At 38.2% G+C, this 17,366-nt stretch overlaps 1 protein-coding gene across 6 annotated transcripts in view; it reads right to left on the minus strand.

Annotated features, from left to right (window-relative positions):
* The window catches only part of MAPKAP1 (MAPK associated protein 1), a 157,150-nt gene that overhangs the window by 63,051 nt on the left and 76,733 nt on the right, over positions 1-17,366 (minus strand). For all 6 annotated transcript variants that reach the window (XR_013348174.1, XR_013348175.1, XM_077835787.1 and 3 more), the window contains 2 exons: positions 11,873-12,049; positions 5-114 (listed from right to left, as the gene is read on the minus strand). Coding sequence is in view for 4 of the 6 variants with exons in the window: in XM_077835787.1 (XP_077691913.1) it covers positions 5-114; positions 11,873-12,049 (287 nt within the window). In the remaining 2 variants the exon portion in view is untranslated. The remainder of the gene's footprint in view (positions 1-4; positions 115-11,872; positions 12,050-17,366) is intronic.

Here is a 17,366-nt window from a genome sequence, read left to right on the forward strand (position 1 = left end):
CCACCTGAACACCTCTGTGATCCCTTCCTCCGCTTTAAGGCCTTTTGTAAGATATCCTTCATGGTGACCTTCATACTGTCCACCTGAATAAGTGAGAATCCATGAGCAGCATTTCTGCAAGACACACGCACACACCTTATTACAAAACATAAGACAGTTTATTGCAATCCTCACTGACGTAAGTGTAGTGAGCAAAAGATCTACTGGGTATACCAATTAACTAAACAAAGATTAACACTTGTGACACGATGAGAGGATTTAAGCAAGCTCTGATGAGCAAGTTGGGGACAACAAAGGAGAAAAGTGACAAAGCTCAGGGTATGCTGCAAGGGTTTTCCTAATTTATCATCTTCATTTCAGATCACTTTGTGTTTGTCCTTAAAAAAGGAAAATGAGCAAACATACAAGGAGAACTCCTTTATTTCTCATTATTAGTAAAATGTGCTAGGTGCTTCGCAGAATACACAAGAACTGGCCCCTACCCCAAAGAGTTTGCAATCTCATTTTCATACATGATACAATCAAGATGCAACAGAATAGTAAGGAGGGAAAAACTAGGGCACAGCATTATATTCAGTAAAATGAATGGCTTTGCTGAGCATTGTGGCATAAATCTGGAAGAGAGATGTTAATGAAAACAGGTTAGTTAGTCTGGCCCTCAGCTCAGGCAGGCATTTTGTGCAGGGACAAAGTCTGGTAATTGGCCTCGAGATGGTCTTAGGAGAAATGGACAAATGGGGTACTGAGAGTACTATCACTGGTGAAGTGGAGAAGATGATGATGTAATAAGAGAGGTGCCTGGCTGATCAGTCAGTACATTTTGCCCATTGGACCTTGCAGTCAATCTCTGTTCATGTCAGCAGATGTCACTGAAGGAAATTTCAGAGATGTTAGGCACACACAGGAAAAGGGCTGCACTGTGAGGAAGAAATTGTATTTCACAAGGCAATTTAGACAGGAGGAGGCGGAGTTCTCTCTCTCTCTCCTGATTAAAATACTGAAGTAGCCACAGAGAAACAAAATTCTAGATGAACAGCATGGCTGGAATATTTTAAAACTAACTGGCAGTCAACAACAATCCACTCAATACACTTACATCATTATAAACAGGACCAAAACTGAACGTTATGGGATGACCCTAACTCTGGGAAGAAGTTTAGTTCAGATTACTGTATCAGACCTATCCCTGGAAAATATCCTAGAAGGATCACTGACAACCTGAATTTGTCACATGTTATTTCTCAACCACAACCATTAGTGCCATCAAGAACGGTGTGAGCATGCACAAGTTTGTAATGAGACAGGTTCCTCAATTTTGGAATCCACATATACTGGTCTTACAATAAAACATAACACGTGGCCAACCACTGTCTCCTTTCCCACCTGACCCTACAAGCATGGGCTGGAGGTAGGGAAATATAGCCCTTACATAGAAATTAACATATCAGATTAGATCAGCAGGCCATCTAGACCAGTACCAGATACTGCAGAGGAGGAGCAAGAAACCCTACAATGGATAATTATGGGATAACCTACCAATTCAGGGGAAGTTCTTCCTAAATCAAGGCAGTTATCGGACGGCTTATGCACTGAAGCATGTGGGTTTATATCCATTATACATTAGATAAAATTTAAAAATTGCTTCTGTGAATGTTCTCATTATCCATATAAAATGTCTACATCTCTTTTGAATCCTACGAGGCTCTTGGCCTCAGTGAAGTCCTGTGGCAGTGAGTTTCAGAATTGTGTGTTATGTAAAACTATTTCCTTTTAATTGCCTCCCAATTTCATTTTCCCTTCCCCTTGTTCTAGTGTTATGAGACAGTGTAAACAGGAGAATTACACTTACCTTCTCTGTACCATTCATTATTTTATAGAACTATCCTCTCTAAACTAAACATTCCTATCTTTTCAATCTATCCTCTTTTCATGCCTCTTCAAGTTTGTTTGTTACCCTTCTATATGTGCTGTATATTTTTGAGATGGAGTGATCAGAACTGAACACAGTGCTCAAAATGAGCGAGTACAACCGATTTCTGTAATGACATCATAAAATTTTCCGTCTTAAAGCAGCCAGACATTTCGTTTGCTTTTTTGATTGCTGCCACACACTGAGCAGAGGTTTTCACTAAATTCAGAACCCTGCAATGCACATGACTAGTTCAAACTATCCCTTTCAATGCACACTACAGTTGTCCACACTAAATTTTACCTGCCATCATGCAGCCCATTCATCTAGTTCTGTTAGATCCCTTGAGTTCCTTACATTTTTCTCTAGTCTTGACTTATCTACAGAGGAAAGCTTTGTGGTTTTTCTGGTTAAAAGCTGGCATATGGAAGCAGTGTATGTGCCAAAACACTACAGTTCTAGTAATGGAAACTCTTTTTTTCCTTTACATTTCTAAGTTATCTGACGTGTGCTACTGATGTGTCGCAGGAGGAGTCTGGAGAGCATTTTAAAGCATCAAGGCTGATGAACACGCAACACTAACTAATATGGTCAAACAGGAACATGACCAGCCTTGTGGACTTAAAAAATTATTTCAAATGCGTTTTCTCATAAGCAAACTAAGGTCTTCAACCTAAGCTAAGAATAAGTCAAGCTGCCTGCTGGGAGTGAAGCAAACAATGGCAACTGAGCACTGATGACCTAATTTGGGTTTGCTAATACTAAGACATCTCTGGAACTCCCCTAAATGAAAAACAGACTTTTAATTCTGGTCAATTCAGCCGTTAAAAAGGAAAAGCTGTTGTTGATCCTGCTAGTGTTTCAGTCCATTTTGACTTGGTCAAGCCTTTCCTATTGAGCAGCTGGCCTGAGAACTGTCACACTAATTTTACTGAACATTCTATTACTAAATCATGGCTGAACCACAGCCATTCTTTGCCTCAGAAGCTGGATCCCATCCCAGAACAATCTTTAAAAGTTTATTTTACTGATCAAAGCAAAAAAAGAGAAACCTCTATGTTTTACTATATTTAGTGAGCTATTCAGTAAGTGAGACCTTGGCAAGAGAAATGAAATGTAAAGTGCACCCCACATTCGTAAACTTTTGGATATTTGCTATGGAATAATGCCAAAGGTGTTTGAAACGCCAATCGGAGTTCAGACTTACTAGTATCTTCTTGCTTTGTTTTAGTTAAATAAAAGAAGAACATTGCTCTTCTCTGACAATACACAGCAGAATCTCAGTACCACATGGTAGTACACAGTAAAACCACTAATCTGCAATGAGAGTAGATCTGGGCACAGAACAATGAGATTCTGCTGTCATCTCGGGGCAAGGCCAGCGTGTGACGCCATGTTTCCCATGCACCAGTGGGAGAGAGCAGCATGACACCTCCTGCCCTTTCCCCGGCACTCTGTAATGCTATGGAACTATGCTATCACTTACAGTTGGCTGGTGGTGCTGGGGCTCATCTCTATCGCCAGCAAACTGCAAACTTTGCCAATCCATATTGACCTTCCCTTTCATTAGTGCAGAGTAGTGAGGTGCTACTGTGGTGGAAAATGCATTTCAAGGGTTACTTGCCAGGTTCTCAGTCATTTCCTATATTGGTACCATACATCAAGTATCCTCATTACAAGTATACCTTATCCAGCATATGTTTAAGTAGGTTTTCAAATTACACACATTTTAACCTAGCCCACTGTTGTGTGATACCATTATTTTAAGCCAATGGATTTATCTTTAGCTGCTAGAAAACATCGGACTGACAAAGACAGACTATTCTATCAATTAAAAGTACCTTTAGAAAAAAGAGAATCAAAGAAATTCCTTAGCCTGTATTTTTCTGTCATTTTACGAAAACATACCTGGGTGACAAGGTTAAATCAAGCAAAGGAAATCCCTGGCACTTATCATCCACAAGCATTACTGATAAATTGTGCAGTGGAGGAATAAAGGATTACCTTCTGTATTTTTTCATTACACTTTTCTTTTGTTACAGAATACATAAATCCATTGTGGCACAATGTAATATGTATCATCGTGCTACACCTGTGGACGTTTCATAACGGCTGCCATGTCTGTGCAGTCAGGAATGATAAGTGAACCACCCGTGAATGTTAATGATAGTGATCATTCTGAGGTAACTTGGCTTTCCATCTTCCTTTACAGCCTTAGCGCTGAAGCCAGGGTGGCAAGGTTCAGGAGAGGAAAATGAAAACAAGAGAAAAGGCAAAAGCTTCAAAGCTTGGAATGTTGATTTTTTGGGGGAAGAAGTAGGGGATTTATACAGTATCTTAGTCTTGGGTTCAGTTTAGATAAATAAACTAACAGTTAAAAAAAAGAGGAAAGGCTTCTGTCGTCAACATTAAGCACAAACTTTTTCATGCACTGTCTGTGCTTTTCTCTCATGTGGAAACAACTTTTGTTCTATTCTGAGGTGGAATCTATAGTACTTACAAGCTTTCTGCAGAAAATAACTGACATGGTTGAAAATGACTGGTGATGACTAATAATGTTTTCCATCTGAAGAGTGTGAAATCAAAGTTGATGCTAAAAATCCCAGTTGATGCACTGTCCTTAACTTAAGATGGGTAATTTTTAGATAGGGTGTACAATAATGTGAATCATGACGACTGTGTCAGCCCACATTTTTAGCTCTTTCTCTGAAATGCCTTGCATTTGTGGCTCTAAAGTAAGCCTCATATTGCTTTTGTGTGCTTTTAGGTTTGATTGCCATACTGTGATAATACTTTAAGTTAACCTTTATATATTTGCATTTTATATACATGATAAAATACGTTTTGTACGTTATATGTACAGGTATGAAAACAGAGGATAGGACTATTGGGGGGAAGCTTCCATAACCTCTGAATTGCATTCGTAAGTGTACCACAAGGAAGACGTCATATGATTTCATTGTTTCCAATCTGAATCTCTCAGGTATAAAGCTAGTGTAACTTTGGGAGGAAAAATCCATAATGATCAAAGCAATTTGAACAAAACAGGAACATAAAGCGTGCTCCAGGCTAGAGGCCTTGTATGCCAAATTTCATCTAGGAGCCAAATGGCGGCAGAATTACCAACTCCTGAACAATGCCATTAGTCACAGAGTGTCAAGCTGTGACAATAAAATTTTCAGGAAGAAGAAAATCCTTATGGGTAGTATCAGAATTACTTTAAATAACTTTGGCTCATTTGAAGTAAGTCTTTCAGGTATTACTTCATCAGCTAACAAAGTTCACACTTACATGAATGCAGTGCTTTGTTTGACTCAGCCTGACAAATTCAAATTGACATCAAAGCTGATTGTTTGAAAATGCAGCGTTTGACATTGGACAAAGTACCCCTTTCCATAACAGTCATTTTCCAAAAACATAACTCGCTAGACTAACGGGCAGTTAGAAGCCACTTTTCCTTGTGTAACTTTGCCAGAGTCCTTGGAACTTGCCAAATTCGGTCATGCCTGCTTAACTTGCTCAACTGATTGTGCCAGAAAAGAAAATAAGACACAGATGTATTTGAGCTCTTTCAGATGCCAGTAAGAGAGACAGCTAATGGCTTCATTTCGACCCTCCCCTACCAGCTGGGCACAGGTGGGGGCATAATGAGGTCCCTCTCCCTAATCAAACTCAATTATTTACTACTCTATATAACCACAAAGACATTTACATTCAGCTAAGAACATAAAACACACCATGGGCTACTTCCAACCACTGCCACTGGGTATTTATAACAAACTCAAGTGGCTAAGAGTTTGCCTTGGCAAGGAGTTTAAGGGTATAAAGTTCTGCAAACTGTTTCTGCTCAAATATGTCCTGCTGAAATGGGGTCCCAGGCGAGGTTCCATAATTGTCAGTTCAGTGAACTGCATAATAACTGAGAATGTATTCAACATACAATATGGGCAAGATCTTGAAATCAAATGCCACATTTCATCATGAAGCTTCTCAGAAGCATCAAGTTTTTTCACCAGTAAGTGATACAGTATTAATAAACATTACAAGTCACTAGCCTGACATAGTAGCAACTGAGAATACTTTAAGGTGAGAAGAGAGAGACAAAACAAAAAAAGAATATAATTATATGCATTACAACAGTAGTAAAGGAAAAAAGATGTAGAATCTTAAACTAAATCCCTTTAAAAAATAGGAAGTATAAGCAATTTTACAAATCATTACTACACACACACCAAAAATACAAAATTAACTATCATAAAAATAATCTTTGCACTTTTTGTGTACAGAAATATTACTCGATTAGAGTCATCAAATTTTGATAATCTTTTCCATCTTAAATTAGATTTCTCTAGGGTAATTTGTCAACCAAATTCTTGTCCAACTGAGTAACACCCAGACATTTACTTATTGGAAAAGTTGTTAGCAAAGACTGATAGCAATTACTGATTTTCTTTTATTTCCTGTTAATCCAGAAGTCACTGTCTCTATTAAAGTTACCTTTCTGTGTAAAACAAGTTCCTAAGCCATCAAGAGACACTAACAGTTCACTGGCAGATTCTGGTAACATGGAAGGGTTGGCAATTAAGGATGGTTTTGATTTAATAAAAAGGTCTCTTTAGTAACTACTGGCCAGCCATATATATATTCAATAACTCTCCCAGTCTTTAAAATCTCTGCAGTTCATTTATTTCACAGTTCAGAGTATTTGTAATGGTCAGAAAAGAACTTTTCTTATTATTTATAGGTCGATCCCCAACCCCAGTCAGTAGTGGGTACAGATTTCTAGAGAGTTCAGGTTTGTTTTTTTTGTTTTTTTGTTTTTTTAATTAATCCATAGGAAGCTGGTAATATCTACATTTCTAGGGTTTTCTTGTTCAAATGAAGACCCAATGCTAGGATGTATTAGAGTATCTCCTAACTGCTACTGCTTTCAATTGATTGGCTTCATTACACCATATAAAATTTGGAGCAGCTGGTCCACCTTGCTTAATTGGTCTACCTAATATCCTAGGAAAAACATTACTTTTGAGTGTGGTTAGTCCCCCTGAGCAAGCAGTGTTTATTATTATTGGATCTGAGTGTGTCCCCAAGATCTGTACACGGAGCTCAACCTTTGTACGCTGATCTCCCCCTCTCCCTCCGGGGGCCGGGTGGGGATAAAAGGCAGCTGCCTGCACTGCACTTTCCCCTGCTCTCAGGGCCCTGTGGCATTCAAAAGCCAGGCAGACAAGTGGCCTGAGTTAGCAAATCAGTCCTGAGTTGAGATGGGGAGGATGCTCATGGTCCTCCAAGCTACCATCTTTCCTGTAGAGCCCACTCTGGGGTAGGAATTTTCCTGAAGAGGGGTCCCTAGGACAGCCATGGTTAGAGGCCACCTACTAGCAGGAGTGGGGGTGCCAGGGGCACAGAGCTACTGTTGAGACAGAGGCATCCAGGGACCCTGCAGCTTGGGGCAGGCCCCAACATTCATTTTGCAGTGGGGAAGGGTGTCAGGTACACCCCATCCCCATTAGAAAAGTTAGGGAGGAGGGAGTGGGCAAAAATCACAAATCAAAAAAATATACATTTTATTTTATTTTTAATTTACATGTTGCTAATTATTTACCTTCTTCCCATTTTATAGTCTTTAATTACTAGCAGATTTTTTTTGTATTTGTTTCTTTAATTTCCAAATTGTTAGTAAAATCTGAAATTCTATATAGATTTAGTTTACTAATAAGTTTCACATTTAAAATGATCATCTGTACTGAAAGAGACAAGTCCAGGGCCCTCAATAACATCCCTACTGTGAGAACAACCACCCTCAAACAGAGCTGATAAATGAATGGCCTGTGTATATTTGCAATCCCCACCACCTTCCAATACATTGAAGTTCCACAAGTCATTTGAAACCATTTGACCAGGCTATACTCCTTCCTCAGAGAGTACAGTTCTAAGTCAGTGGGCTATGTGGTCTTAAATCACCTAGGTGCTTTTAAAAACCCCACCCCCAGGTGCTTAAATATGGATTTAGGAGCCTACCTTTAGGTGTCTATTTTTGAAAATTTTAGCCTATGGGTTTAAAAGACTTCTCAATGACTTTGTTAATGTACTGAAAGCTTAGATAACATTTCATTGTTAACACCGAAGCAATTTTATTTTGGAATGATGATGACTTTTTTGATGCTTAGATAAATTTTAATAAAAATGAAAATTTTAGCCCTTGATCCTTAAGCACATGAGTAGTCCAATTGAAATAAAGTTACATTCCTGCTTAAGTGTTTGCAGCAGATCAGAATTTTAATTGAATGTTTTGTTTTTTACCTGTAGCAGTTTTGTAAAATTCAAATAAGATACCCTCCCTGTAGTTGCATTTAAAAAACAATAATTTAATTAGAACTTTTAATCTAAAGTTGCAATAGTACATAATTTCAAATTAGTTTTACAAAGTCTCAACTTGACTGAAATAATAAGTTTAAAAAAATCAAGTGATTTAAATTTTAGATTAAAGTTTAATTTATTCAGCCATTGATTTAAATCGCCTTGATTTAAAATCGCTCTATCATGCTGGGGAGGAACTCCACGAGGGGCTCCTCTGGGATAGTTCCTCCCCCTCAGCACCCTCCTGTGGGTTTTACTGCAAGATGATCCAGCCCATTATTATTGGTTATGTACTGACAACGTGCTTATTAAACGAGCAGTTACAAAGCTGATGTGGTTTAAACATGACTGTAGTTCTTTACTGAATTTTAAAGACACCAAATTTAATGAATTTTACATTTTAAAACCTGTGCTTACTATATATTTCTGCAGGTACAAAACTTATTCTGGCTCCATTTCAAGAGACAGATATTGTAGAGTGCAAATGCACATATTTGATTTATCTCACCTTTTAAATCTTAAAGGAGGCAATGAGTGACTTCCATCTTTTATTTCTTATTTGCTTATTTCTGTCATTTTAAACAGACAAAACTGTTATTCTCTCCAGACAGTAACCATTGCCAAAAAAGAAATTAAGTGAGATTTACAAATTCTAAATTATGCAGACTGCATATATTCCATTTCTATGGACAATGACAATCTGGACAATGAAAATGGTTGTAATTACCACAGAATGAAAAGAAATAACACAGTTGCTTCTCTAAGACTCAAGCTAATGAACAGTCCACTAATTTACACCCACATCAGCCCTGGCTTTTCTTTCACTGTACTCTAGTACTCTCACACTTCAGGTGCTGGAATACTACAGCACTTCAAAGCAATGAACATTTAACAGATGAGATTTTTGAAAGTTCACTTAAGACTTTAATTGTTCAAAGGGACACTATCAACTTCAAAAGTCACATCTGAAGCTGAAAAGTTTGTACCTACTTTTATAACAAGTGACACCTCACCCCCAACGTTAGAGGAAAATATTTGTTAATGTTTTTCGTTTTATTTCTTTAGGCATTTGACAACACTTTGTCAACAGCTAATATCTCTGTTCTGTTGATTAGCCAGTTGCATTTCCTGTGCACTTCCATACAACTGCATTGACAGGAGCTAACAAATATGCTCTCCCAAACAACTTGCAAGAGAGTGTTTAATCAGTAACAGCAGCAGCAGAGCTGAAATCGAAGAGGTAGTATGCATGTGCACCCACAGAGAGGAAGGGAGGAATATTATGAACATGTTTGGTATTGTTGCTTTTGAGCCTGCTGAAAAGACCATCTCAACATCAGCAACGGAGCCAAAAAAAGGTATAAATTTTTTGTTTAAAGTATGTTCTGAAAAAAAAATTCAGGACATGCTATTTAAAGGATGCTTTGTCAGAAAATTAAATCAAATATTTAAGATGACCATATCCTTTCAAACGTACTCCAGTACTGTATGCAAGTGTTTGGAAGCTGAAACAAAGAGGAAATGAAGCGATCTTTCACATCTTATTACAAGGTCCTTTTTTGTTTTGGCCTATTTCTTGTTTTGCACAGCTCGACATCACACAAATGAGCCATGCAAAAGAATTCTCTCTTTGCTGTGGACTTAGCAGAATGCTTAGCCTCTAGTGAGTGGATGGCTGCAACACACTGGATATTTTATGTGAAAGCTAGAGCCTCTCCCTCACAGGTGAGTCACCCTGCCCACAGCTCTGGAGTGGAGTTACCCTATCACTTTAGAAGAATAAACTTGACTTCTTTCATTCTTTTCATGGATACTTCCCTGAACTAGTCAATAAGGCTATAAACCTTCTCTCTTTCAAATCCCTCCCAGACCTCTGATGCAATGCCTACAAGAAATCAGCCAACCACTGAAGATTAGGTCAAGTGTACAATTAAAAAAACAACTATACTTATGTGACTCAGAACCATCAAGCGGGGTGCATGGTTAGACTGTGTATTCATGTGATCTTATTACTGTTACCCTCTTTCTATCTCCCCTGGTTCCTCCTACTGTTTGGCATCCTCACTTTTCACGCCTTGCCTTGTATTAGATTGCAAGCTCTTTGAGCCAGGAATAATTCCTTCCTATACGTTTGTATGGTGCCCACCGTGATAAGCACTTGTCCTGAGTGGGATCTCTATGTACTATTGCACTACAAATTGCTCTGGATTACTTTGTCCCTCCTCTTGGCCTTTCAGGGGCCACATTTACCTTTCAGAATGCTATTCTTTTATGAAAGTCACTTTGGCATTGGGAAGATGACAAGGAAGCAAGAAAATCCTCTGCTCTCCACTGTTCTATACTACTACACAATATGATCAACACTTAGACGTCTCCCTTAGAGGCAGCTGTTGAATCACTACAGCCTCTCAATGATATGGCTAACATACTACTCTGCTGTAGTAATTGGACATACAGGTAACAAACAACGTTTGACTATGAGCCCAGGGGAGCCCACCTCTCCCACCAAAGCAAAGTACCAGGGAGGGCAAACTGAGCAGTCTCTCAGTGGACATCACAGTTACATGCAGCCTAAAGAAACAGGCTGGGCAGAATGAGGGACTTTGGCTCCACTGGAGGAGTCAATATTAGGTTAATGCATGGGATTTCTGAGAAAGCTCTTTGGGGTAGGAATCTGCATACCTGTCAGCAAGGCACAGAGCACACAGTTGGGATTATACCAAAAAGTAATCATAACTACATAATACATCTTATTTGCATTTGGGATAACACATAACCGGAAGCATCTGTATGGTTGTGAATATGGGCCAAACACCAATATTTTACGGAATAAAGGATTTCCAATATTAAGGAAAAATCTTTTATCACTTTCTTGTTGAAGGACCCAAACAGCTGTAAACAAAATGTGTGTCTAGTTTATGCATGGCTTATGATACTAATTGATGCTGTAATGACTGACCTGCATTTTACACCCAACATACAACAGCTACGATGCACAATGTTGAACAGTGTTATTTCTTTCTGTACTGAGTAAAAATTCCATGCATAACAGAGCTGGAAATAATTGTATCATTTAGGTGCTAGGCCAAAGTTGAAGTGCCTCAAGAAGCTTGGTTCTCTTACAACTACTGTATGCATGAGAGTGTATTATTTAATTTGCAATTCAAAACATATTACATTTTCAGTTATAAATTACTTTTCGCAAAGGAGTGGTGTGCACAGACTGAACTGAATATTATAAACTCAAAAATGTGAAAATCCCCTATTTTATTAGTAGCATAGGCATAAAAGAGTCCAACACCTTATATGTGATTCATACTGAGTGGCTTATTTTTCTCTGCAGTTTTAGAACCAGAAAGATATTGTCTTTTGGATTTTAGCCATTATGAGAAAAGGTAAAACTGAAGGCCTGAACTGCATTTCTTTTTTGCATGACCTGTACAGGATTGTGTATTCTACTTATGAAGATTCTCAAATACACCTGAAATCTGAGTTTTGCAAAGTTCAAATGCTTAAGAGCAGAGCAGAGCGGAAAAGAAAAGTGTTTCCTAGACTCTATGCTCAGATGTTAAGATAATTTAGAAAGCTGTTGTCAATACTCACATTCGAACAAAGAGTGACTGTTTAGCTGCCAGCCCTGGAGAAGAGTACTTTTCAACCAATGCTAGAGTGCTGAAGCCAAATTTATGAATGGGTTCATTGGAATCCAAGGGTGGAAAGTCCGTGTCAACCTCACCATCGTCCTCAGCAATATGGAGACAGTAGGCATTGACATTGTCACTGAAACAAACAAAGAGCAAGTTTATTTCGGGAAGCTACATAGCCAACTAAATTCTATGGTCCAGTGTCAATTGCTGAATGCTGTTTGGAATAAGCCAGCAGACTTCCGTGGTGTAGAAATCAAAACACTTTAAATATCAAAAAGAAAAGGAGTACTTGTGGCACTTAGAGACTAACAAATTTATTTGAGCATAAGCTTTCGTGAGCTACAGGCCCAACAAAGAAAACAACAGAACGCCACTAGCCGTCACCTTCAGCTCCCAACTAAAACCTCTCCAACGCAACATCAAGGATCTACCTATCCTAAAGAACGACCCATCACTCTCACAGATCTTGGGAGACAGGCCAGTCCTTGCTTACAGACAGCCCCCCAACCTGAAGCAAATACTCACCAGCAACCACACACCACACAACAGAACCACTAACCCAGGAACCTATCCTTGCAACAAAGCCCGTTGCCAACTGTGTCCACATATCTTTTCAGGGGACACCATCATAGGGCCTAATCACATCAGCCACACTATCAGAGGCTCGTTCACCTGCACATCTACCAATGTGATATGTGCCAGCAATGCCCCTCTGCCACGTACATCGGTCAAACTGGACAGTCTCTATGTAAAAGAATAAATGGACACAAATCAGACGTCAAGAATTATAACATTCAAAAACCAGTTGGAGAACACTTCTACCTCTCTGGTCACTCGATTACAGACCTAAAAGTGGCAATTCTTCAACAAAAAAACTTCAAAAACAGACTCCAACGAGAGACTGCTGAATGGAATTAATTTGCAAACTGGATACAATTAACTTAGGCTTGAATAGAGACTGGGAGTGGATGGGTCATTACACAAAGTAAAACTATTTCCCCATGTTTATCCCCACCCCCCACTGTTCCTCAGATGTTCTTGTCAACTGCTGGAAATGGCCCACCTTGATTATCACTACAAAAGGTTCCCCCCCTCGCTCTCCTGCTGGTAACAGCTCACCTTAAGTGATCACTCTGGTTACAGTGTATATGGTAACACCCATTGTTTCATGTTCTCTATGTATATAAATCTCCCCACTGTATTTTCCACCGAATGCATCCGATGAAGTGAGCTATAGCTCACGAAAGCTTATGCTCAAATAAATTTGTTAGTCTCTAAGGTGCCACAAGTCCTCCTTTTCTTTTTGCGAATACAGACTAACACAGCTGTTACTCTGAAACTTTAAATATCACTATTTACAATATTTATACACAGCTTCAAGCCTCAAAACCTTTAGTTAGCATAATCATGTGATAAAGCAGTAATAAAAAAATATCCAAATAAGGCAGAACAGCCTCACATTAACTCATTTGTATGCAAAATAATGACAGACCAGCAATTAAAATAGTCCTAAATCTGTAGAAGTTATACGACTTGACAAAGTGTCAGTAATATTTCTTCCATTTGTGAAATATTTTATGAGGTGACAGTTACATTTTTAGAATGAAATCTGAATGAGCAATGTCTATGTTCTTCTGTTTTACATTTAGTAACTGTAATAAAAACTCTTACTTATAAAAATGTACTCATATGGTGCAGTATGGACACGTAAACAGTGCAACAAAAATACGTCAAGGGAATATCTACATGAAAAGTCAAGGATTCGCGTTCAATGTAAACCATTATCATGGTGGAAAGCAAACTACACAAAAACACCTTTTAAATCCTATACAGCCCAATCAATGAAAGTAGTTAACATTATTATGCATTAATGCCTGAAATAAATACACACAAGTTCTCAGGCACATGCTGGGTGGGTGGGGGGGGGGGGGGAAGAGAGCGCTAAACCAGTTTCTTTCCACAGGCTAGAATCACAGAGATCTAGCTCTATATACACAAAACATAATAATATTGGCTCATTATCACATTTATCATATTAAAATGTAAACACTAACACTTATATTGTTCAGCTCTAAATTTTTTATTTATTTATTTATTTTACTGCAAGTCTTCCAGCATTCAGTCTTGTTCCAGAGGCATGAAGTATAGCCTCAGTGTTCACATGGCAGTATGTTTCTAAACTCTTCAGTTTAAATTTGGAGTTTTAATTGCATGATTGATGCTTAAATTAATTAATTGCAAAGTATATGCTAATTGTTTAATTGGTCGCTTGATCTATATAGATCATTTTTTGAACTAAATGAGTTGATTTGCAAAGTTTATTGATTGGATGTGACAATGAGTTATTTCGCTGACTACCTGATTTGCAATTTTCTCAATTAATTCACAAACCTTTGGTTGCAACTGTGCTTATTGAGAGCGCTTACTCCAGGTGATCTATATGCATACTGTCATGTCTAAGATATTTATTATAGAAAATAGGTAATAATGACACATTAATATTAATGTAAACTGTAAATTTGCTGAATGGATGGCTAACAATCTAGCAATGTTTGTCTCTATAAATTTTGTAATGTTGTAAAAAAAATTTATGAGCCTCTCAACTGTTATGAAGAACTTATACATTGTTGTAGAACTAATTTTAAACTTCTTCAGGAACACAGCAGTAAACTTTAGGAAAACTGATCAAAGGTAGGACTGGCAACAGAATTTAGAAATGTACAGGACTATCTATCTAGACAGAAAAGATGCACTTCAGTCTGTATTTCTATTAACACACTATAGTGTAGCTCTGCATACTCACTGTCTTCCTTTTAATAAAGCTAATAAAAAATCAGCCAGTCCCCACCCCTCATTCCATGACACATTCCAGCGTGAAAGCCCACCTGGCACTAATCTTTGTACTATACTGTTCTGAGCCATTCCTGTCTCTGCCCTTAGACTGCTAGCCCTTCTGAGGCAGAAACTATCTGTTTGGCACAACTCCCCTAACGTACGTACGTTTATGGCTCTGTATAAATAACATTAAAATGTCTGTTTTGAACTTGCCACATGTGCATAATTCCCATTAAAGCTAGGGGGAGATACAGGCATGCATCAGAACACCACACTCAGTATGGTCTGAGAGAGATCCCAAAGTGCCAAAAACGTAATTATCAATGCTGAAATGCTGTTCTCAATCCATACGTGTCCTACTCTACTGCAAGTACATGACATCTGTCACGTGCCATAAAGTGACCGTCCTTCAGATGTCCCCAAATAGCAAACAAAGATTTTTGAGGAATAATATAGGCTCAGACACAACTCTGAAATCTTCTTATTTTCATAAGCTAAGTCAGAATCTCATTAGTTGTACACATTTGCATTTGTTTAAAAAAAAAAAAAAGGAAATCTATCTTACTGTCGGTGAAAAAGGATAAGCAAAATATAAATGAAATTATAGCGCTGGAGGTTACTTTGGAGCAAATATTTTATCACACACATTAAGTTGCAGAAAAATTTAGTCTACTGTACCACGTGTATACACACTTGCTATTGCTTCAGAGCTAATACACGGTGTTCCTGATGAGCCGGCATTAACACATGATATTAGCATAAAATAGATTAGGTTCTAACAATTATTAGTGAAGCTGTATGTTACATTTCGTAAGTACACTGCTGTAGGTAACCTATGGAAAAAACAAGTCTAGTTGGTACAAATTTTACACATTTTTAATCCAGCATGTAAATTCATGTACACTGGGATAAGATTAAACCCCAAATTTCAGCTAAATGTATCTGAAAAGGTTGAAGGTCCTGAAAATCTGAGTTTATTGTAGACAGAATGAAGAATTAACTGCAGTGAGTATCAAATTATAGGTTTTTAAAAATCTAAAATAAATAAATCTGTGGTTCTGAAATTTTTTGTACCCCCGTTATTTCCACATGCTTTTGAAGACAGAATCAGCAGAGCACATCTATCAATGGTTAGCAACAGAATGGTCCAGTGGGTTATGATTCTGAAGTTCATATATAAGAGGCCAGGGACAGGTTGCCAGCACTGTCAAGTCTTTCTCATATCAAGAGACACTGAACAGAGACAAAACTACCAAATGGCAGGCCAAACTGGATACAGCACATCCTCAGATCCGTCAACTACAGCTCACTTATTGTGGATTATTAGGTCTACATTTTAGGATAAAGAAACTGACAGCAAAATATTGCTTTCCTGAAGGTGGGGGCTGCAGTTTCACAATTAATAGGTTTGCATGCTCTTCATTCTTCTACCCTAGTTTGATTAGCAGGTATGCCTATTTTCTGTATTTTTATACCAGATTACAAATTGGTATAACCCACACAACTTTTAATGCTTTCTTCAAATTGATACTCACTCTCTTCCCTTTATCTGTAAAATGACTAGCTCCAGAGCAAACAAAATGAAACTGAGAATATCCACGCTGCAAAAATACTGTTTCATTGTTTCCTCACTGGTCTGTCTGTAACCAATGACTGCCTTGTAGGAGCAGAAACTGTCTTTTTTTCCTGTGCGCCTGGCACAACGGGGTCTTGGTCCATGACTAGAGCTCATAAGTGCTACGATAATATAAGTGACAATAAAATAAATGATGATAATATCTACAAAACCTTAGTTATATGCATTCCCTTATTTAGAGATGAATTCTATATAGTAACAGAGTTAAATTGACCCTTGCCGATGGACAGGCATTGAGCTGCTCTGACAAAATGAATCAAAGAAACAAAGAAAAATACTTAAAAATCATATTGAAATTTTGAGACTTTGCCCTTTCCCTGAACCCCCAAGTCCAGGTTCTGATGTACTATATGGAGAGTGGGTTCCAATGTCCCCCAGCTTTCCCACTAATACTATTCTCCCTGCAGTGGGATCTGGTGGCATTTGACAGCATTCCTGCCCAAGCTCATTCCTAGTCAGCAATCACACCCCAAGACAGACACGGACATTCACCTCCTCCCACTGGTCCAACAGAGTTAAAGTTTGACGACTTCCAGGACACGAGCCTTTTCCTGAGGACACTGATATATTTTATTTTATGGGATACTTTTTACTTGCTGACATTGGTCAATATGATGTGTAATGTGTTCTTAAAACGTACACGTGCTGAGACTTGGATACTGGTTGCATCTCGCATATTTAAAATACAGTAATAATACACAACAATCACCTTCTTGATCAACAAATATTTTAACAAATAGAAAATGGTGATTAACATTGGCAAGTGAAATGGCAGTGTCTACAATTATTTCTACACTTCTTCACCAGTGTCAGAACACTGAAATGTTTAATACATCAAAGACCTGAATATCACATCTGTTCATTCAAAAAAGAGCTGGGAGGAACAACAGAGCCAAATCAACAACCTCCATGAAACTCTATCTGGGAGAAGGTCCACTTCTCTGTGCTGCTCTATCTCTACAATACAGAAGGCAGCTAA

The sequence above is a fragment of the Eretmochelys imbricata genome, chromosome 16 (assembly GCF_965152235.1).
Source record: "Eretmochelys imbricata isolate rEreImb1 chromosome 16, rEreImb1.hap1, whole genome shotgun sequence".
Taxonomy (NCBI): domain Eukaryota; kingdom Metazoa; phylum Chordata; order Testudines; family Cheloniidae; genus Eretmochelys; species Eretmochelys imbricata.